The 23,142-nt window shown below is 52.2% G+C and overlaps 1 protein-coding gene across 6 annotated transcripts in view; it reads right to left on the reverse strand.

Annotated features, from left to right (window-relative positions):
• TRAPPC9 (trafficking protein particle complex subunit 9) overlaps positions 1-23,142 on the reverse strand; it is a 578,288-nt gene that overhangs the window by 432,797 nt on the left and 122,349 nt on the right. For all 6 annotated transcript variants that reach the window (XM_040494495.1, XM_040494496.1, XM_040494498.1 and 3 more), the window contains 2 exons: positions 19,732-19,858; positions 8,122-8,267 (listed from right to left, as the gene is read on the reverse strand). In XM_040494495.1, coding sequence (XP_040350429.1) covers positions 8,122-8,267; positions 19,732-19,858 — 273 coding nt within the window. The remainder of the gene's footprint in view (positions 1-8,121; positions 8,268-19,731; positions 19,859-23,142) is intronic.

The following is a 23,142-nucleotide window of genomic DNA, read 5'->3' on the forward strand; positions in this document are numbered from 1 at the left end:
CCCCCCCCCCCCCCCGCCCCGGTCCCCTCTCTAAGAATGTGAGAGAAGATGGTGGCCTCTCCTCCAGGCCACGCCCAGGTCAGCTGTAGTCCAACAGCTGTCGAAGGCAGAATTCTGAGATGACCCCCGAGATCCCCAACCCTGGTGGGTACGCCCTGTGTAATCTTCCCCCCACCCCAAGTGTGAATATGGTGATTAGGTTAAGCTCTATAACAAAAGTGAAGGGATTTTGCATAAAGGTCCCAAATCACTTGGCTTCGAGCTCATCAATGGGAAATTGTCCTCGGGAGGGGCTGATCTAATTAGGTAGGCCATTAAAAGGGACCGCACCCCTCCTGGGAGAAAAGATTCAAAGCATGAGTGGGTGTATGGAGAAGGCCACAGTGGCAAGAATCCAGAGGGCCTCGAAGAAATGGCAACGGTCCTGGTTAACAGCCAGCAAGAGAGCTGGGACCCCAGTCGTGCAACCACAAGGAAGGGAATGAGAACAACTTGAAGGACCCTGACCCAGATCCTTCCCTCCAGCCTCCAGATGAGGACAAAGCCCCAGCTGACACCTGGATTTCAGCCTGGGAGACCCTGAACAGTGGACCCAGCTAAACTCCTGACCCACAGAAACAGCGAGAATATAAATCTCAGTTGTTCTAAGCCACTAAGGTGGTAGTGATTTGTTACAAAGCGACAGAAAACTAAAGCAGTCCCCACCTGCACTCCCCTGGCTCTCTGCTTCAAGATAACCCTTTTGCAAACCAGAAGGAACTTCGAAATCAATTAACATATGTTGGGCACGAGTCGTGTCGTGTGGGTGTGAGGCACTGGTGAGAAGTTTATCTCATTACTCTTCATCATCACCTCGTGAGACAGGCCTCATAATCCCCATTGTGACAGGGCAGACACTCGAGGTCCAGACGAGTTCGTAAATGCGCCCAGGAATCACACAGCTAGGAAGTGGTGCAGCAGGGCCTCGAACCCAGCACTGGGAACTCAAAGAGTATCTAGAACAGACACTGGTGTTAAAAGGGTTTTTCACAGTAGGTACTGAGATTTACTAGTTAGAATTCTTCAGCTTTCACCGAGCTTTCATAAAGATACCAGTGGGAACACTGCACCCGCCAGCCTGCACACAGACTAGACCGGCCACGCCAAACCTGTGACACATGGCCCACAGCTGGCATCCTCAAACTGATGAAATAAAGAAATAGCCTGCCAGGTGAGTTCGTTTTAAAAGTGCTGGCACAACCGTGGGGCGCCTGGGTGGCTCAGTCGGCTAAGCGTCCGACTCTTGGTTTTGGCTCAGGTCACGATCTCACGGTTTCATGGGTTCGAGCTCCTTAGTGGGCTCCACACTGAGAGGACAGAGCCTGGCTGGGATTCTCTCTCTCCCTCTCTCTGCCCCTCCCCTGCTCACGCACGCTCGCTCTCTCTCTCAGAACAAATAAACTTCAAAAACAAATAAAAACTCAAAGTGCTTGCACAACCGTGTGTTCATCTGAGCCTGCCGTCAATGCAGGGAAGTGGTCAGCAGAGCAAGGACGTCCTCATTCACACACAAGGAGCAGGCCCCGCCAGGCTGAAGGGCCGCCCTCCCGGCCATTTCGCGAAGGAGGCGGCTGAGAGCGGGACTCGCGGCTGCCGGGCTCCAGGCCCGTGCTCTCCTCGCTGTGCTGCCCCACCACGCTGGCCCCAGAAACCCAGGCCTCCTCCGACCTGCATCCCGCCCCCTCCTTCCCCGGCCACCCGGCCGTCAGGCGGAACCCGCCAGGACAGGCTCACAGAAGCCATCCTCCGGGGCGCGCCGTGCCTCCACGGGGCCCTGCAGCAGCAGCTCTGAACCCACGCCGCGCACCTTCCCACAGCCAGTGAAAACGTCAACTGTTTTAACAGGCTGCTCTGCCCGGCCACTGAGGGGCCGTTTTCTCTGTCATTGTCAAAAAATCATCATTTAAAACCTCATTTTCTGGGGCACCTGGGCGGCTCAGTCGGTTGAGCGTCCGACTTCGGCTCAGGTCACGATCTCACAGTTCGTGGGTTCGAGCCCCGCGTCGGGCTCTGTGCTGGTAGCTCGGAGCCTGGAGCCTGCTTCGGAGCTTGGAGCCTGTTTCGAATTCTGTGTCTCCTTCTCTCTCTGCCCCTCCCCTGCTCACACTCTGTCTCTCTCTGTCCCTCAAAAATAAGTAAACAAACATCTTTAAAAAACACTTGTAAAAGTCATTTTCCTGGGGTTCTGAAAGGAATCATTTAAACTTGCGTGGCCCCACTCTATAAAGGTAAATCTAAGATAAGTCACTGGTGACATCACCAGTCACGTGACTATTTTTTTCTGAAAGAAGGAGATCATCTCTCCCAGCCTCAGTGTGTCAGACCACACGGTGGAGGCCCTTCCTCGAGATTCCCCCCCAGAAACCACGGAAGGGACAGCCACGGATCCAGGCCCTGCCCGCCCTGAGCCGCACCACACTCTGTCCACTACGCTGGATGACGCACGCGGCAGGACGCGCTCCTGAGCCCCCGCTGCATCCCCAGCACCTAGCACAGCGCTCGCCACAGCTGCCAGGGACCTTCGGAACATCCCCTCGCTCGACCCTCAGGAGAGCCCTCTGCATGAGCCGCTCTGGTCTTCCACACGGCAGCAGCCCGGGAAAGCGCGGTCTCGTCTGAGGCTGCACCGTGGGAAGCCGCAAGGCCAGGTTGTGGCCCGAGGCCACGTGACAGCCACGGCCTGCCCGGGCCACCACACTGCCTCTGGGGCGGCGGCCAACCTCAGCACTGAGCCCGGCCCTGCCACCGTGTCCGAGCACCCATCACACAAACCCCCCGGCCCTGCCCGCCGTGCCCAAGCCCGGGGCATGTGCCACAATCGGCTCGGCCCAGAGCTGAACTGGGGCAGCAGCGACGCTGGCAACAAGCAGACAGAAAGATGGGTAAGGTCTTCCAAGCTGGAGCACAGCCGGTCCCAGAAACTGCCCCCCGGGGTTTTTTGTTCCCGAACACTCTACGTCCCCTGCTGTGATGATGGCTCCCCCAATTATACTCAAAGATTCATTTATAGAGATGGGAGTTTTAGGTTAAAGATATGTGATTCTTCAAACCTCTAGGCAGGTCTTCGCTGATGAGTGTATTGCCAAAAAGATACTGGAAGCCACAGAATATAAATTACATATTCCTACCCGTGGGTATTCAACAAATAACATGCACTTTGGCCGAGGCTTCTGTTATATTTCAGAAAAACCCTTGCATCATCCACGGAATTCATCCTCAGCCCAGATGAGCAGGTGCTTGTCACTGCAATGAGGACCCACATGATAAGGATAATTCCTGGGCTTTGACTCGTAAACCTTGGCCGGAGACTGGGTCCCACACTCGCTGGCTGTCCGGCCCGGGGTAGGTCATTCTTACTGACTCAGTCTTAATCTTCTCCCTTGTCAATTGGGGATATAATGCCTGCAGCATCATGCAATTATGCGAATCACTGGAAAAATGCTTGTTTAAGCTCTCTGCAACAATGCAGGGCATTATTTTCATAAAGAGAAGCCTCAACAATTTAAGACTGGAGAGGAAAAACTAAAGAGGCAGGACTGGCTCTAGAGGGGACTGGGGGAGGGGTTGGAGCCACAATCACATAGACCCAGGCTGAGGTGATGGGGAGGGGGAGGGGGTTGGCTAATGCTCTGCTGTCACCAGGTCAAAGCCTTCATAATTTCTGAACAAGGGGCCCCACAAATCATGCAGCTGGTCCTGAGAAGGAGTCCCATGCTTCCAGGCCTCCCAAATAACCTCTAGAAATTCCTCTAAACAAAATGGGTGACAGTTTCCTAAAAACATTCTTTCATGGAGAAAGCTCATGGCCAACTCCAACGAGACCGAAAAGAATAGCCAGAGACTCCAATGGCCCAAGGGAGTACAGCTTCCACTGCGACGGCCTGAAGACGAAGCCCGCCCACCATCAAGAACCAGGAAGACACAGCCTGGAACTGGACCCCAGTCTTCCACCTCCAAAGAGGTCAAAGGAGGCGTTTCCGTGGGGAAGACAGGCCCCGCCCATGGGAGCCCCGGGCCCTCCCCGGTCTCCCCCCAATGCACCCTGAGCCCCCCTGCTTCCTCCAGTCCTCCCAAGCCTGTCCTCCAGAGCAGGGGTGCCTGGGGGGGGGGGGGAGGAGGGGCAGGAGAAACTGTCTCCAAATCAACAGACTCCAACTAGAATGTCAAAGACAAGCTTTCACCACAAACGCCTGTTTGGGGGGGGGGGTCTCTCCCCAGTAACATCCAGGAAACACTAGCAGCTGGTCACTCATTCACGTTAAGGAACATTTACCGGTCTTTGCTGACTCCGTATCGGGTGCCAGTCCCCGCTGGACAACGGGAGGGAGCTGGCGGCACAGACCCCACCACAGCCCCGGGCTGCCACAGATTCAATCACCAACGCAAGGGGAGCCACGTCACCCGGCACCACCACCGCCACCAGGGAGGCCACCAGGGGCAGAACGGCCTCTGTCACCCCCACGCAAGGGCCACCGTGGCAGACCCGACGGCATCCGGCCGGCAGGGAGTGGGGGGGGGATGTGGTTTTCAGGCTTTCGGCGCAAGCAGCCCGGTGAGGAGGGCAGGCAGCAGCATGCGGCTCCTGGGGAACATGCCCGTGGCCTGGTTCTCGTTCCCCTGATGGTGGCGCAAACAGAAAACACTCCAACACTGTCAGAGAAGGCTCAAGACCTCATCGTCTTAAATATATTTATTAAAGCTATGCAGTCGAGAAAGGCCAGGGTTCCAAAGCCACAGAGGAGGCTGGTTTTTTTCCACTTCAGCCCATCTCTGTTTAGTTAATGGCGCTAACTAAAACTAGCCATTATGTTATTTATTGGTTCACCTACTGGTACTTTCTACTGCTTGAAATTGCTACTTAACACTTCCCTCCAGCTTGTACCTACACCTCACGACTGCAGGGGCCACGACTACCTCGGCATCGTTAGAACCGCAGGGCCCCAGCTGCCACATGCCTGGCAAGTAGGAAACCTGAGGGGAGTTTATCGATGGGTGAACAACTGAACCAATGGGGACACACACACACACACGCGCGCACACACGCACATACACAGAGAGACTGTAGTGTGCTTCGCACTTGGGATCCTGTTTTCAGAAACATAGCAGAGGGGCACCTGGGCAGCTCAGTCCACTGAGTGTCCAACTTGAGCTCAGGTCCTGATCTCACGGTTCGTGGGTTCAAGCTCTGCATTGAGCTCTCTGCTGACAGCATGGAGAGATAAACTTAAAAAAAAAAAGAAAAGAAACTGGGGCACCTGGGTGGCTCGGTCAGCTGAGCATCCAACTCCTGATTTCGGCTCAGGTCATGATCTTACAATTCAGGAGTCTGAGCCCCATGTCACACTCTGTGCTGACAGTGGAGAGCCTGCTTGGGATTTTCTATCTCTCTCTCTCACCCTCTGTTTTTCAAGGACACGATCCCGTATTTCTTCCTTTATTTGCTTCTTGTTTTAAATAACAAACCACCAGAGCCTCCCAAACCATACCTTGCTCCCCAAGAGACAACATCACCACCAAGGGAGCCTCTAGGATGCCTTCCGAAGTGTGAGGTTTCCCTGCCCCCAGCTGGTCCAACGCCTACTGCTTGTCCACGCTCAGTAGGAGAGTCAGCAGGTACTGCTGGTGACAGGCCTACCGTTTCAGACAACCTGACCTACACCTCATCTTGTCATTCAACCTCTCATGTGTTTACGTCCTGCCTGCCCACACTGAGCGGGACACCAGCAGAGGGCAGGGGCTGGTGTCATCACTCACTCGAGCCCCTGCCACATGTGCTCTGTGCTTGGCAGAAAACCGGAGGGCACCAGCCTGCTCTAAAAAGATGTGGACTCAGGTTTTCGCTCTGCCACCTGGGAGGTCATCACTCTTTGTTTCTCCAACTATAGAAGAAAACTAACACTTACTTCTTCCAGAAACACTAGGAAAACTGCATGCGCTGAAGTGTGACACCCTCAGATGAAGGTGGAACAAAGAAATGCCGGCCGTTACAAGAAAGCACGGGGTCTGTCGAGTACCCCCGGCCCAGGTACGCCCTCTGACTTAGGAACAACTTCCTCTCCGACAAAACACTTCGGTTTTAAGGTGTTCAGATAACTAACTGGGAATAAGGTTTATTATGAGATCCATACAGATGCTAAGAAATTCTAGTGCCGGTATTCACGTAAGAACTCTTCACTGAGACCGTGTGGCGTGCATAATGCTGGCACTCTGGCCTTGAGCCACATGGTGCAAGCCAACAGGCACGAAATGCGCCAGGAGCCAAGGCCTGAGCTGAGTCCTTCAACAAGTCATTCAAACTTTCTGGCTCTCAGTTTCCTCATCTGTAAAATGGGGTTCATAATATCTACCCCATTCCTTCCAGCATCCGTGCAGCACTCTTCCAGCAGCTGGTGGGAGGACAGCGGGTGAACAGACGGCAGGGAAACAGAAACAGGTGAGCGCGTACCTGAGGACTATGAAGAGAACCCAGCCTCACGGAGGGCTGGGAGGGCGGCCCCAGCGGTGCAGGGATCAGAGAAGACCGCTCTCTCTGAGGATGGCACGGGGGATGAGCCCCGGGCAGAGGGCGTAGCCAGCACAAAGCCCCGAGACCGCAGCTAGACTGTAACATTCCAAGGACAGCAAGGAGCCGTGCGGCTGGGTGTGAGGACAGGGGCAGTCAGAGGGGCAGCGGCAGAACACAGAGGCAGGCCACGGACGGTCCCCGCTGCAGGGCGGGGGTGGAGATAAGTGCAGCAGGACCCCTGTACCCTGGGAGGAAGCTCCTCATGGAGTCAGGCTGCCTTTTTGCTACCTTTAGGGTACAGATTAAGAGGAGGAGTAAAACAGGAGAAGAAAGCAGAGAGCAAAAGCTTCTCAGGTCTCGTGTTGAAACTCCTCAGAGGGAATCAGCAATGACCCACCAGGGCCGCGCCCGTCAACCCTTCAGCTACGACACTGTGACACACAGGCTCCCGTGTGGCAGCGCTGGGCACCATTATGTCAAGATGTAAGGGGCCCAAGGAAGGCGGAGCTGGCGGAGAACGAGACCCGCTGCTGGGCCAGGCTTTGGAAGGACAGAGAGGGGGCACCCGAGCCTGGGTCTGCTGCGAGGAAGGAGATGAGCAGACAGGGCTGAGACCCAGGGGGGAGCTTGGCGCACAGAAAAGCACGTTAGAGAGTCTCAAGAATGACCACTGACCCTTATCTATCCCTGAAACACAGCTCACCGGTCCTTGCTGGGCCACCAGACGTCTTGGCATGGGCATCCGCAGCTCCAGCACAAACAAGGGCTCAACAGAGAAAATAGAGTGATGCCCCTACCCCAGTCCAGCCCAAACCTAGGTCAGCCTCTGATGGCTGATGATTCCCAAGTCACTCTGGGCTCCAAACATCACTCTCTGGTCGTCTGCCTCAGTCTAGATAACACAAGTCTGCCCATTTCTAAAACTTCCCCAAAACTCACCTTTGATGGAATCAATTTTAAAAACTCAGATCTTGGGGCGCCTGGGTGGCTCTGTCGGTTAAGCATCCGACTTCAGCCCAGGTCATGATCTCACGGTCCGTGAGTTCGAGCCCCGCATCGGGCTCTGTGCTGACAGCTCAGAGCCTGGAGCCTGTTTCGGATTCTGTGTCTCCCTCTCTCTGACCCTCCCCCATTCATGCTCTGTCTCTCTCTGTCTCAAAAATAAATAAACGTTAAAAAAAAAAAATTAAAAAAAAAAACAACTCAGATCTATGGACGCCTGGGTGGCTCAGTTCAGCATCCAGCTCTAGATTTCAGCTCAGGTCATGATCTCACAGTGTGTGGGATCAAGCCCCACATCAGGCTCCACGCTGGCAGGCAGAGCGTGCTTGGGATTCTCTCTCCCTCTCTCTCTGCTCCTCCCCCCTTCCTCTCTCAAAATAAATAAATAAGCCTTTTTTAAAAATAAAAGTAAAAGACAAGACATCAGATCTAGGGGCAAAGGTCTGACGCTGGCAGCAAATGGGACGAAGTGACATGGAGCATACACACACATGCACGAAGGAAGCGGAACGTAGAAAAGCCGACGGAAGCCGGGCGGCAGGGCACAGCCAGGAAGCCAGGATAAAGGGGCCTACCTATTTTCTTGTTCCGCTCTTCTCCACGGTTGTGTGCGATAATTGGTGAGTAGATGAAGGGGCTCTTGGTCGACACGTTCTGACCCAGCAAGCTTTTCATTTTCTGTGGCCGGAGGCTGGCGGGAAGGTTCAACAGCTTCACACGCCTGTTGTTTCAAATGGAACAAACAAAAACACTTCAGCCGCCTTGTTAGTGTGGCCTCAGCATAAATACTGCCAAACCTCATGTGACAGAGAAACAACAAACCAAACAGCAGAAGGAGAAACATGCTGCACCTGACCTCAGGGGACCATGCTCCCCAGGGCGGACAGCAGTCACGCCCTCGGCCAGCCCCTGGGGGCCAGGAGGACCCGGCCAAAACCTGAACTGCACCGCTTGCCAGCTCCACGCCTGGGGACAAGTGCCTTGCCCTTTCTGCACCGGGCCCCTCGTCTACAGGACGCGCACGGGGCCCTCCCCCACAGACTACTGGGAGGCTTCGAGTCAAGGCTCCGTTACCTGCCGGGCGGCACAGGCTGTCTCCCTGCCACCTGCCTCCCCGCCGGTGGGCGCACCCTCCACACGGAGGAGCCCCTGACCGTGAGAGCCAACAGTGCCAGGTACAAAGGCTGATAGTGCCATCTGCTCTCCTGAGGAGGAGGGCTGACTCCCCAGCAGCACAGCCTGTGTCTTAAGCTGCTGTCCCCGCTGTAGGTGTTCGCTCACAGCCACTCACGCTCAGGTCGGTCAGCTACCGTTTATCTGGAAGTGGCCGAACTCCGCAGCCTGAGCACATCCAGACCCCTGCTCCCCACTTCGTACATATCACCTCAGTTAAGCATCCCAACCACCCTCCCAGCTTGGGTTCTATCACTATGCCCTCCGCGTCATCAATCAGGTAACTGACACGAGACAGACTGCAAGTTACCCCAATCACACGGCCTAAAGCTGTGACACCACAGGAGGTGCTATGCTTTTTTTTTAATACGAAATTTATTGTCAAATTGGTTTCCATACAACACCCAGTGCTCATCCCAACAGGTGCCCTCCTCAATGCCCCTCCCCCACCCTCTCCTCCCTCCCACCCCGCCATCAACCCTCAGTTTGTTCTCAGTTTTTAAGAGTCTCTCATGGTTTGCCTCCTTCCCTCTCTCTAACTTTTTTTCCCCTTCCCTTCCCCCATGGTTTTCTGTTAAGTTTCTCAGGATCCACATAAGAGTGAAAACATATGGTATCTGTCTTTCTCTGTATGGCTTATTTCATTTAGCATCACACTCTCCAGTTCCATCCACGTTGCTACCAAAGGCCATATTTCATTCTTTCTCATTGCCAAGTAGTATTCCATTGTGTATATAAACCACAATTTCTTTATGCATTCATCAGTTGATGGACATTTAGGCTCTTTCCATAATTTGGCTATTGTTGAAAGTGCTGCTGTGAACATTGGGGTACAAGTGCCCCTGTGCATCAGCCCTCCTGTATCCCTTGGGTAGATTCCTAGCAATGCTATTGCTGAGTCATAGGGTAGATCTATTGTTAATTTTTTGAGGAACCTCCACAGTTTTCCAGAGCAGCTGCACCAGGTTGCATTCCCACCAACAGTGCAAGAGGGTTCCCATTTCTCCACATCCTCTCCAGCATCTAGAGTCTCCTGATTTGTTCATTTAGCCACTCTGACCGGCGTGAGGTGGTATCTCAGTGTGGTTTTGATTTGTATTTCCCTGATGAGGAGCGACGTTGAGCATCTTTTCATGTGCCTGTTGGCCATCTGGATGTCTTCTTTAGAGAAGTGTCTATTCATGTTTTCTGCCCATTTCTTCACTGGATGATTTGTTTTTCGGGTGTGCAGTTTGGTGAGTTCTTTATAGATTTTTGGATACTAGCCCTTTGTCCGATATGTCGTTTGCAAATATGTTTTTCCATTCTGTTGGTTGCCTTTGAGTTTTGTTGATTGTTTCCTTTGCAGCGCAGAAGCTTTTTATCTTCATGAGGTGCCAATAGTTCATTTTTGCTTTTAATTCCCTTGTCTTTGGAGATGTGTCAAGTAAGAAATTGCTGCAGCTGAGGTCAGAGAAGTTTTTCCTGCTTTCTCCTCTAGGGTTTTGATGGTTTCCTGCCTCACATTCAAGTCCTTCATCCATTTTGAGTTTATTTTTGTGAAGAGTGTAAGAAAGTGGTCTAGTTTTATTCTTCTGAATGTTGCTGTCCAGTTCTCCCAGCACCATTTGTGAAAGAGACAGTCTTTTTTCCATTGGATGTTCTTTCCTGCTTTGTCAAAGATTAGTTGGCCATACTTTTGTGGGTCCAATTCTGAACTCTCTATTCCATTGGTCTATGTGTCTGTGTTTGTGCCAATACCATGCTGTCTTGATGATTACAGCTTTGTAGTAGAGGCTAAAGTCTGGGATTGTGATGCCTCCTGCTTTGGTGTTCTTCTTCAAAATTATTTTGGCTATTTGGGGTCTTTTGTGGTTCAATACAAATTTTAGGATTGCTTGTTCTAGCTTCGAGAAGAATGCTGGTGCAATTTTGATTGGGATTGCATTGAATGTGTAGATTGCTTTGGGTAGTATTGACATTTTAACAATATTTATTCTTCCAGCCCATGAGCACAGAATGTTTTTCCATTTCTTTATATCTTCTTCAATTTCCTTCGTAAGCTTTCTATAGTTTTCAGCATACAGATCTTTTACATCTTTGGTTAGGTTTATTCCTAGGTATTTTATGATTCTTGGTGCAATTGTATATGGGATCAGTTTCTTTATTAGTCTTTCTGTTGCTTATAAGCGTATAAGAATGCAACTGATTTCTGAGCTAAGCCTGCCCCTCCCGCCCCTGTGCACCTTGCGGATCCACCCCAGCTAATACGCCCTTGGCCAGATCCCATCAAAGCAGCACCACAAGCCTGGCAGTGTGCGTGTAGCCCAGACAGGGGCCACACCACTCCACAGTGAGTCCTGCCCCTGGGAGAGGGGAAGATAAGGTATACACCAGCCTGACTGTGGCCCCAGCAGTGGGCTGGGGGCAGACATCAGGTCTGACTGCAGCCCCGCCCACCAACACAAGTTACTCCGGAGAGCACAAGGGAAGTGCCCTGCAGTTTGGAGCCACCACAGGGACTGCCCAAAAAGGCACTATGCTCTTAAACCACAGCACCTGTGACCCTCCATGACCAGCTAGGCATAACCCCAGTGGGGTTAGAATCTGGAATGTTCCAAGGCCAGGGTGGAGGTGGGATGCTGGGTGGCCTGGCAGCGACCCTCCCAGCACACCTGCCCTCTGCACGTGCAGCGCCTCCTGGCAGGAAGGGAAGGCCAGCAGGTCGTGAGGGAGCCATGGGCGTCCCCCTGGGACTCCGCCCAGGTCGTGAGGGAGCCATGGGCGTCCCCCTGGAACTCAGCCCTTTGTTTGTTTCTCATTTCCTTTCAGCACCTTTAGGACGTTGCTTTTCACATATTTTTTATCCCATCTGTTGATGGGCGTTTGGGTTGTCTCCGTGCCTGGGCCATTGTGAGTAATGCTGCAATGAACACGGGGGTGCACACGTCTCCTCGAGATGCTGTTTTCACCCCCTTTGGATCCATACGCAGAAGCAAGATTGCTGCATCATATGGCGGATCTATTTTTAACGTTCTGAGGAACCTCCACGGTGGGTGGACTGATTTACATTCCCACCAACGGCACACAAGGTTCCCTCTTGTCCGCATCCTCTTGTCTTCTTGACGACAGCCACAGTAACAGGTGCACAGTGATAGCTCGTTGTGGTCTCGATTCGCATCTCCCTGATGACGAGTGACGCCGAGCACCTCTGTGGTGCAGACACACAACAGGATGTCACTCAGCCACGAGACAACGCACGCTGAAGCAGTGCGCCAGCCTCCAGCTCTCTCGCCTCCACCACGCGGCGATCCGGGAGGCCAGATACTGGCACAGTGGGGCACAGGCGTGGACGCAGGCTCCGGGTCACCGAGTAGCCTCAGAGGTCACCTGCCCTGGAAAACTGCTCGACTTGCATCAAACATCGTGTGAGACATAAACCCTTGTTGTAAGGGCTCATCTCTCCGAGATTCAGGGTTAGTATTTCTGCCACAGCACAGGCTAACCCACATTGACTAATAAAGACCCCCGTGTAGAATCGGCACAATCAGTGCCTTTCTCAGCTGGAAGGAATCTGAGATACCTAGTGCAATCCTGTCTTATGTACAGTATCCCTACGGCACGTAGCGGTCGCTCACAACTCCCCCCGGCCCCACCGTGGACTGTCACAGCCACACGCATGACTGTCATCCATTTTCCACAACGATCCAAGGGAGGAGACAGAGCTTACAAACCAAAGTGCTCCAAGCCAAGGATTCTATCTTGCACACTTGCTCTGACTCCCCTGTCTCTGCATGCACCCACTATGCTTTATTCATACTGGATCAGAACCACTCACAATTTCTTACCTGTTTCAGTTCGGCTGTGAGCTCTGCAAGGACAGGGCACCTGGGCGTCCAGTGCCCGGTAGCTCAAGAAACACTGAATGAATCACCTCCCAAAGCTGAATTTCTAACTCAGCTTCCAAATCTTTCAAAACGATAAACTCAAGCCAAAGCAGTTGATTACCAATAGTGGCAAACCCTAGCTGTCTGCAAGCATTCAAAAAGTTACGTGCCACACTACACTGGGACTAAGGTGACCAAACCTCAAGACTGGCCAGGGTGCTATGCCTGGTATGGATCTCACATCCAGCCAAAAGCGTTCACCTGCAGGTAATTCTCAGGCTGCCCCCTGAGAAGCATACCGAGGTGCGCACAGACCCTGACCAGAGTCTGAAGGAACCACCAGCTATTCAACTGTCATGGATTACATCATCCCCCTGCACCTCGGCCTTTCCACCTGCAGAACAGGAAAACAACCACTACCTGATAATGCTATGGGGAAAGAGGACACCTCCTTTCCTAGTTCCACGCCTCCGTGGGAAGGGCTGTCCTCAGAGTAATGGTCCTGTCCTCGCTCTGCCCCTCCCTCACTCCTCCTAAGGCAGGTGGCCAATTTGGAAGGAGAACCAGCTTGTGCAATGCTCAGCACCTTCTCTTGGGGCCTGCATGCAGAGGGCACACACTGCAAAGAGGCGTAGTCACCGGGCTTTGTTAGACACTGGGGTGGCATCATCTGGCCAGACCTGGGCCATGTCGCTCACTGGATCTTCTGTCTGCCTGAGACAAGTCTTTGTTTCTACTGATCCGAACTCAGGCAAAGACAGAGAAGCATCTGAAGTGATATATTCAAGCTGTAGCAGGCCACTTTTGAGGACTAAGCAAGCTCCTACATCTAGAGCACCTGTAATAATGCCTAACACAGAGTGGGTTGCAAAAGCCTTTCTCTTCCCCCCCCTTAAAACAACACTTGTTTACCAACAGACACCAAAGCCCCTGGTGCAAAGACTCCAACACTGGACTGGAATAAAGAAATTAAGTTCTGGTTCCAAGCTTGCTGGGACCAGACTGGTTCCAAGACTGCTGAGCCTTGGACCAAGCACAGTGTCGTGTTTATTTACGTGTAAAACGATTCTGTTTTCTTACAACACAAAAAGCTCTCCACCCCATGCCACAGTCACCACCTAAAAACGAGATGTCATCTGTGATTCTACAGGATTCCTCTATACAAGCACAGAAATTCCAGAGCTCATGAAAGGTTTCTATAACAGGCAGAAGAGGGGCGCCTGGGTGGCTCAGCTGAGCATCTGACTCTTGACTTCAGCTCAGGTCATGATCCCAGGGTCGTGGGATCGAGCCCGGCGTCGGGCTCTGCACTGAGCGTGGAGCCTCCTTGGGATTCTCCTTCTCTCTCTCTCTCTCTCTCTCTCTCTCTCTCTCTCCCTCTGCCCCTCCCACCTGCTCACTCTCTTGGAAAAAAAAAAAACACAGAAGTAAAAAATAAACTAAAATTAAATATGTAAAGGAATTCAGAGAAGGAATTCTATGGTCAGCCAGAAAAGTAGCCCAACAAGCAGTCACAGCATTCATTCATAACTCAAAACTTGGCATCAAATGTCTTTTTATAAAATGTATCCTATAGAAGAACAATTATTGAGCCCTTGACCTAAAGGAAACATAGCTCATTGAGCAGGAATCACTGCAAAACTAATAACATTACACATAGTCTGTGAAGCCGCCAACAGGAAAGCAGATTTCCAGGGATAAAGTGTCCAAAACAGGGCTCATATTTAGAGATTCCACTTGGAAAATGCCGACATGTCAAAGCCTGACTGTGGCTGATGGGGACCGTGCAGGGCAGCACAGAGCACCCCCTGAGACACCAACGACAGGAAGCGGGGAAAGCTGCCAACCTTCTCTTGCTTGGTTTTGACTCCATCTACCTTCTTCACAGCAGAAACCTATCTACGAACCTGCCGGGGACCTCTGCATGGAGGGGCAGCGACTAGAGCAGCCACACGTGCCCCACACTTGGCCAAACACGACGAACACGGCTGGAAAGGGCTCACGTGCCACCACGGCAGCGACACGTGAGCACCACAGTTCTCACGATCCCCACAAAGCGCTTGTGAGATGCGTCAGGGAGGTTATGCGTGTGGCAATCACACAGAGAAAAGATGCCGGGCAGAGGCTGAACGTGATGAGGTCCCGGGAGCCGAGCCCGGACTGGGATCTGGGAGGCTGGCTGCCCAGCTTCATCAACCAGGAAAACAGCCCCAACTATCATGGCCTCTAGGCCCCTTTGTGAATAAATACCTGTAACCCTTCCTCAAAAAATACAATTAACTTTAAGTTTTAGGGGCACCTGGCTGGCTCAGTCGGTAGAACATGCAACTCCTGATTTCGGGATTGAGAGTTTGAACCCCACGTTGGGTGTAGAGAGGACTTAAAAATAAAATTTTTAACAACAACAACAAAAAAAAGTTTAAGTTTTAAAAGTACCAAAGCCACTCAAAGCCCATTCTGACTGGAGGGTTTGATCCTTATCAATTAGAATACCCACACGAGGGGCGCCTGGGTGGCGCAGTCGGTTAAGCATCCGACTTCAGCCAGGTCACGATCTCGCGGTCCGTGAGTTCGAGCCCCGCGTCAGGCTCTGGGCTGATGGCTCAGAGCCTGGAGCCTGTTTCCGATTCTGTGTCTCCCTCTCTCTCTGCCCCTCCCCCGTTCATGCTCTGTCTCTCTCTGTCCCAAAAATAAATAAATGTTGAAAAAAAAAATTAAAAAAAAAAAAAAAAGAATACCCACACGAACTCTAGAACTCTTTCCCAGACTAAAGAAGTCCAATATTAGTTTCTCAGAAAACAACCAGCAAATCCTCCCCCAATACCGCCCCCAGATGAACCCTCACTATTTACTGTAAATGGCGGCTAAGCTTTACTACCATTTCTTCCTTAATAATTCACAACTTCAGTACGTGAACACTCTACAGGACTGTTAGTGGCCTTTGTGTACATTATCATTTTATGGAGATTTCTAGAAGGAACAAAACAAGAGGGCTTCTAGTTTTCATGGGACTTCCTCTGCTCTCACTCTGGGCAGTGGGAACCAGATGTGGGTTTGGCAGCCTCCTTCTTGACCATTCGGTGTGGGTGTGGCTCTTGCCTGACCACAACTGAAGCCCCAGCATTCACTACTGGGCTGAGCAGCTCAGGCACTCAACAAATATTCGATCGACTGAAATTTAGAATAGAATTACAGCAGAGGGGCACCTGAGTGGCTCAGTTGGTTAAGTGGCTGACTTCGGCTCAGGTCATGATCTCACGGCTCGGGGGTTTGAGCCCCGCGTCAGGCTCTGTGCTGACAGCTCGGAGCCTGGAGCCTGCTTCGGATTCTGTCTCCCTCTCTCTCTGCCCCTCCCCCACTCACACTCTGTCTCTCTCTGTCTCAAAAATAAGTAAACATTAAACATTTTTTAATTGGGGCGCCTGGGTGGCTCAGTCAGTTAAGCGGCCGACTTCAGCTCAGGTCATGATTTTGCGGTCCGTGAGTTCGAGCCCTGCATCGGGCTCTGTGCTGACAGCTCAGAGTCTGGAGCCTGCTTCCGATTCTGTGTCTTCCTCTCTCTGACCCTTCCCTGTTCATGCTCTGTCTCTCTCTGTCTCAAAAATAAATAAATGTTAAAAAAAAAATTTTTTTTAATAAAAAAATAAAAAATTTTTAATTGAAAAAAGAATAAAATTACAGCAGGGATATCTTTTGGCTCCTTTTGTTGGGCTAACTTGCATCACATGACTACTTTAACCGCTTCTGGGTGAGCCCAGGTCACGTGCCCATGCCACACACAGCAGGTAAGTATTTCCTGTAAGCTGATGAGATGGTTTTACTGTCAAGGACGAGGCAAGTTCTCAACAGACGTAAGGGCTCCAGTCTTCTCTTCTACAGCTGAAGCCAAGCCCACGAGGCATCTCCAGCAAGATAGCAGCCTGTGCCTCACAATCCTACCCAGCGGGTCTGGTCACTCACGGCTGTGGGCCTTTTTCAACCAGCTCCTCTGGAACACTTCCCGGAAGCTTAGTCTTCAACTGCACCTAATGCTGAGCTCCTCCTGGGGCTACAGGGCTGACTCTTGAAGCCTGGCTTGAATCTGGCTCTAACTGCAGACAAAGTCCTTGTTTCCAGGCACGAGTGCCCGAAATGTCGTCCCAGTCCGCATGAGCTGCATCGGCCCTCTCCAAGAGAAATGAGGAACGCGGGTTTTGTAGGAGGGTGGCAATCCCACATGCAGCGTGGACCCCCGACCATCCCACCCAGGCTCTCTGAGCTCCCACCGTGCTCCGCAGTCTGACTGAACACCAATCACGTGGTCTGCCACCTGTAATCAGCATCTGCGCTTGCTTTCTCACACGATGGTACAGGTCTCAGTCTCCACCGCTTAACTCTCGTCAAAATCTTGCTCCTGAGAAATCACACTCATGCCTGTTGTATATGCAGCCCCCACAATGCAAGACACTCCCCACTGTATGGCGGGGACAATCCAGACCATTAGAGTGCCGGTCGTGGTCCGTCAGGCCTGCTGTGACACAAATACCAAACACAGGGGGGCCTAAACAGCAAATGTCTCCCCCTCACAGCCCTGGAGGCTGAAGTCCCAGACCAGGATGCCAGCACGCTTGGGCCCTCAAGGGCCCTCGTCGTGGTTCCCAGGGTGTCCTCACACAGAGGAGAGAAAGAGCCCTGTCCCCTTCATCCAGAGTCAAGTCGCGGCCGAAAGAAATTACAATGTACACGGAGGGTGTACGTATTTGCGCCTGGGGGGCTTCAGGAAAGGCTGTAGAGAAGAGATATTCCTTGAACTAAATCTCGAAAGACGACTAAGTAACAGGCAGTCGGGGCAGCAGAGACATTTCAAGCAGAAGACGAAGCCCAAACAAAGGAATAAAACCCCGTCACACACTTCTGCGGCCCCAAGTGCTTGTGCAAGGTGCACGGCCCTGGTGGGACCAGAGGAACAAGAGCTCACAGCAAAATCTGGAGACGGAGCGGCCACAGGCGGCCCTGTAAAGTCAGGCAAAGCCAACAAGTCGGGTTCTGTCCCATGAGCAACGGGGAGCAAGGCAGGCTGGGAGATGTGCTGACCTGCCAAATCTTCCAAAGGGGTTTCCTTCCACTTCACCAGTGGTGCTGATCTGCCGTGGGGTGAAGACCCCGCCCACGGGGCATCCCACACCCGATTACATGCAGTTTCTCTTTCTAGTTTTAACAACATCAGGCATGAGCGGGGTGACGGATGAGTCACCGGGACAAACGGCTCATTTCTGAGGCTGACGGTCTCTGAGAACCATTCAGAACGTGTTTACACCTGGTGGGTAGTACATAAAACCAGTTTTTTGTAGCTCACCCCTGACCACACCAGGCAAGAGAACTGGCACCGGGCCTCCGGCAAGGCTCACCTCGCTGTTCAGAGGCAGCTCCCCGGCACAGGTTCGTTGCCGAAACACTGGTCGCTGAAGATTTAACAGTATTTGCCTAAACGCCAGACCACCTGCTTCTACCCAATCTGTTTCATCTAAGGACTGTAGACAGCTAGGGGATTAAAGAGCTAACATCACAGTATTTTTTCAATCAATTCTCTATTTGCAAATGTAGGGGTAAGATGTCTCCAAGAAGAAAACGGAGATTTACTGAGCGCTTGGATGTGCCAGCCACCGGGCTCCAGGCTTTTGTAAGCATCAGCTCAGCTAAAACAACACCAACGGCCCCAGGAGCGGCAATTTTTACACCCATTTTCAAGATCTGAAACTGAGGCTCACAGAACCAAGGTCACACACTAGTAAAGAATAAACCCTACGTTCTACCTTCCATACGGGGCTGCCTCTGTGACATAACCTTCCCCTCCCGGCGTCTCCGTGTGGAGAAAAGCACTTTTCCTCCTCAGCCCCGATAACCTGCCAGGACCAGCCCACCCTGCTCCACTGACAAAACTCCCGACCACGTGGGGATCTAGATGCAGCACCAAAATCCTAGAATGTTCTGTTAGGTTCGGGATGTCCCATTATGCAAATCTAGACGCTGACAGTTCATGACGAAGATGAAAAATCATTTTTTTTTCAACATTTATTTATTTTTTGGGACAGAGAGAGACAGAGCATGAACGGGGGAGGGGCAGAGAGAGAGGGAGACACAGAATCGGAAACAGGCTCCAGGCTCTGAGCCATCAGCCCAGAGCCTGACGCGGGGCTCGAACTCACGGACCGCAAGATCGTGACCTGGCTGAAGTCGGATGCTTAACCGACTGCGCCACCCAGGCGCCCCTGAAAAATCATTTAAAAAGACCATAGACAGTGGCGCATACTGTGAGGCAGGCCAGCAGTGGGTGCAATGGAGACCCAAGACTCTCCTACCCATGGCGGGTGTGTGCACCAGGAGGGAGTGCCGGCAAAGGCCTCCTAAAAACCAGGCCTGTAATGAGTCTGAAAAAACGAGCATGCACGCAACAGGTTACCGCCAGGCAGAAGAAAGACGGACCCCAGGGCACGCACGGCGTCAGGGAAGTCACCAAAGTGTGTGGGAGGGGCTACACCCTTGTCCGTGTGGCAGGGGCCTGTGGTCTAAGGAAAGGGGAAACCCTGGAAGCCTGTAGGAGGAAGAGGCAAGGTCAGGTATGTCTCATCCCCGCAGAGGTCACGCCGCGGGCTCTGGAAGCAGGCAGACCAGGGTCTGCATCCGGTTGTGTCGTCCACGAGGCACACGGCAATTACATAATGCCACTGGCCCAATTCTCTCATTGACACCATACTCCCACTTCCTAGTGCCACTGCTGAGATTTAATGAGATAATGAACCAGATACACAGCAATCAAACGTTGAAACTCTCAGGGGTGGAGGGGAGGGAGCAGGGCGGCTCAGTCAGTTAAGCGTCCAATTCGTGATTTCGGCTCAGGTCAGGATCTGGCACTTTCACGAGTTCGAGCCCCTCATCGGGCTCTGCAACAGGCAGCATGGAACCTGCTTGGGATTCTCTCTCTCTCCCTCTCTCTCTGCCCCTCCCCCACTCCCGCTGTCCCTGACTCTCTCAAAATAAATAAGTAAAACTTAAAAATTTTTTAAAAAGAGAATGGAAACTCTTGTCAAGATCTACACTTATGACGCAAGTGGTAGAAAAATCTGGCAGTGAGGCGCCCGTTGGGCACGCTGGCAAGGCCCGCCTTACCTGACGATGGGAAGCTTGGTGAAGGGCACTGGAGGCAGGGTGGGCCCACCTGGGAGGGTGAGGAGTTCCATGGTCCCAGGACATTTGCACGTGTAGTTCTCCAGGCTTTGAGTCACGTCTTTCTTTTCTGAAAAGAAAAAAACAAAATGAAGGTCAATTAAATAAGAGTAAAAGTAGGGGTCTTTGGGTTTGGCGGGGGGGGGGGGGGCCCCTGGTTTGAGCAAAATAAAATTCTTAACCCAATCCATGCCAGTCCAGCGAGTCCATATTGTGACACAAATGAAGGGGCGCTGCTACAAGAGACCAAAAGAAAGCAGATGCTTTATTCACTTCATTTAAATAATCACCAGCAATGGCTCCATTCAGGGGCATATGGATAAAAAGGAAGTTAAATTACTGTCTTCTAGAAGACTTCATTTCCCAAGAGAAAAAATCCTTACCAAATTCCAAGAAATTCAGTAGGCAGGCAGGACTGGAGAATCAGTATATTTTATTACCTGACAAATACATTTCCAGAAATTACCAGGTACCAAGGTAAATGCCAGGCCCTTTCCCCAAGGAGTCTACAATCCATCTGTGTCATAGATATTTAAGAGAATAATTACAAACCCAGACTATTTTGCTCCCCGCCCCCCCCCCCCCCCCCCCACCCCCCCGGCTGGGACGGAGGGAAACAGGATACAGGGAATGCCGGCTAACGGTCCACAACATGCTCACAGGCTTTGTAACACCCCGGAGCCCAAGAGCACGTTACACACCCCAAACTGCGTAACTACTCAGGAAGGCAGGCATCGCAATGCTCTTTTTACAAATGGAAAAGCTGAGACCAAACCAGGCCCAAGGCTTGTCAAAGATGTGTCAGACCTAAGCCAGTGGTCTTCTCACTGATCCCTTTGGAAGGATTAAGGGAGGCGGAAAGGGAGTTCACTCCTCCTGGCTTCCATTTCCTCTGCCACTGCCTGCAGGGAAAGGCGGAGGGCACGGGGACAGTGGTGACAGAGGGACACAACACCTAGGAGTCGCCCCAGCTTCAGATGAATGGCTTGGTCCCGCTGGTCCAAGGTGGGATCGCCTTAGGGGAAGGCATTCAACCAGAGCCAACCTTCTGCTCTGAAGAAACTACTCAGGATGGAAAGAGGTAAAGCATTAAAAAGCAGTGACTGGCAGGGGCGCCTGGGTGGCCCAGGTGGTTAAGCGTCCGACTTCGGCTCAGGTCATGACCTCGCGGTCCGTGAGTTCAAGCCCCGCGTCGGGCTCTGGGCTGACGGCTCAGAGCCTGGAGCCTGTTTCGGATTCCGTGTCTCCCTCTCTCTCTGCCCCTGCCCTGCTCACACTCTGTCTGTGTCTCTCGCTCTGTCTGTGTCTCTCTCTCTCTCTCAAAAAGAAAAAAGAAAGCAATGAGGGGCAGATGTGAGCACTGAGTGCAGTGAGACAGTGAGAGCTGACGATCATCACACAGCCACACGGCTGCACTGAGAGAGAGGGGACAAGGTTGCCAGAGAGCAGGTATAGTGCTCCTCCGGGACTGGGGACCATAAGTAGCAAATATCGAGGTAAGGACATGTATTTTAACTGGTAAAACCTGCTGCCACAGGCATTTCTGTGTCTAAGCAGCATTCTCTGGGAAACAGGGGGGCAAGAAAGCAACCAGAATTAACTTTGGATGTGACACTGTAATGTTTATCTGCAAGATGAACAAAATTCTTTAAATAAGGAAATCATCTTCGATGTATACATGATAAATCTCCTGAAGGGCTCCAGGCGATGGCGTGCAAATGACCTCATTTGCCTAATGCTGGGTACGGTGCTCGTGGCTTAGGTGTCTTATTAAGTTGGATTACGGCCTCTGAGTAAACCCTGCTGAAATGAAGACGGAAATGAATCTACCCGTGAAGCCTAACGCCCCCTGCAAAGTCATCCAGGAAGAGCCCCGCAGCACATGCCTCGGCTTAGCTATGGATCGGCCTTTCCGCACCAACACTGCACAGCGCGAGTGCCAGCAGGGAGGCATCGCGGCTGCCGGCTTCTCGTGCAGGGCCGGCTCACCGGGGACCCCACGGCCTGTGCGTTCCAGCCCCTCCTTTCCGTCTGCTCGCTGTCCAGGCGGGGGATGAGCCTGGCTGCGAGCGTCCTCGGGGCTCTGCGGAAGCCAGGTGAACCGGCCAACATCTCAGGAGCCGCTTACGCTGCTCCATGTGCACGGGGCCCTCCCCGCCAGCTGTGCGCGGTGGCTCCAGGCAGATCAACTCTCTCCTCACTTCCCATCAGGTGACATGCTAATAAGCTGCTGAGGGGGAGGCCCCCTCCCCCCGGAGCCAGGGAGGGGACGTGGGGGTGTCACCGGTTCCTGACATGACTATCGGCCAATTCTCCTCCCTTATCCCTCTCACGGCACTACATCAGGAGCACCCTCTGCACCACGCTCACGTCCGGGGCTCCTTCTGGAGCTTCCACAGGGCACAGGAACTAGGACCACATCCCACCACCCAGAGACTTCACGTCACTGCAGTGGAGTTTCCAGAGTAAATGCTTGTGTGCGATTGCGGGTGAGGTCCATCCGATGGGAAGGTCCCACTGACCTCTCTCCTCGTGGATTTGAGCACCTGCCCTACGTTGTTTCCCAGATTCGTTATTTTATCAAGGATTACAAAATGGTGATTTTGTATTTCTTAAGTTCTCTGTACTTAAAACCTAGAATCTGTCTGTGAGGAAGGATTTTGTTCCTTATCAACCATCCCAGAGCACCAATGATACAGAAGAGAGGGGTGATGAATGGCTGAGCCTTTCCCTGTACTTACTGGAGTGGACAACTGCCTCCAGGGATGTCCAGGAAGTTAGATGTGATTTAGTACCGTTATGAACTGGTGGATTTTTATACATGTGGTATGTCACTTGATTGCCATCACACTTTTTTCTGATGTTCAGGTTGTCCCATCTTTGTCCACTGGGAGCTCTGTCACAGTGATTCCTGTGTCCTTTAGATAAGGCCTCATTATTCATCAACAGCTTGCTCTTTCTAGCTCATTTTCAGTCCCAGACCTAGAACCAAACCAGTTCTCCAAGAAGCCCTGGATCCTAGTGGGAAACAGTGCTTAGAAATCAGAGTCTGGAAGCCAAGGGCACTCATCACTGCTAGATTCTTACTGTCTCTCTAGGCCTTGACAAAAGGGACCACTTACAAAATGTTTTAAGTGTTGAGATTTTGTTAAGTGACTTTACTTAAATTTTAAGATTTGGCAACTAAGGGGTGCCTGGGTGGCTCAGTGTGTTGAGCGATCGACTTCAGCTCAGGTCTTGATCTCACGGTCTGTGAGTCTGAGACCTGTGTTGAGCTCTGTACTGACAGCTCAGAGCCTGGAGCTGCTTCGGATTCTGTGTCTCCCTCTCTCTCTCTCTGCCCCTCCCCACTTG

Source organism: Herpailurus yagouaroundi, unplaced genomic scaffold, assembly GCF_014898765.1.
Source record: "Herpailurus yagouaroundi ecotype Mexico unplaced genomic scaffold, PumYag 186, whole genome shotgun sequence".
In the NCBI taxonomy this organism is placed as follows: domain Eukaryota; kingdom Metazoa; phylum Chordata; class Mammalia; order Carnivora; family Felidae; genus Herpailurus; species Herpailurus yagouaroundi.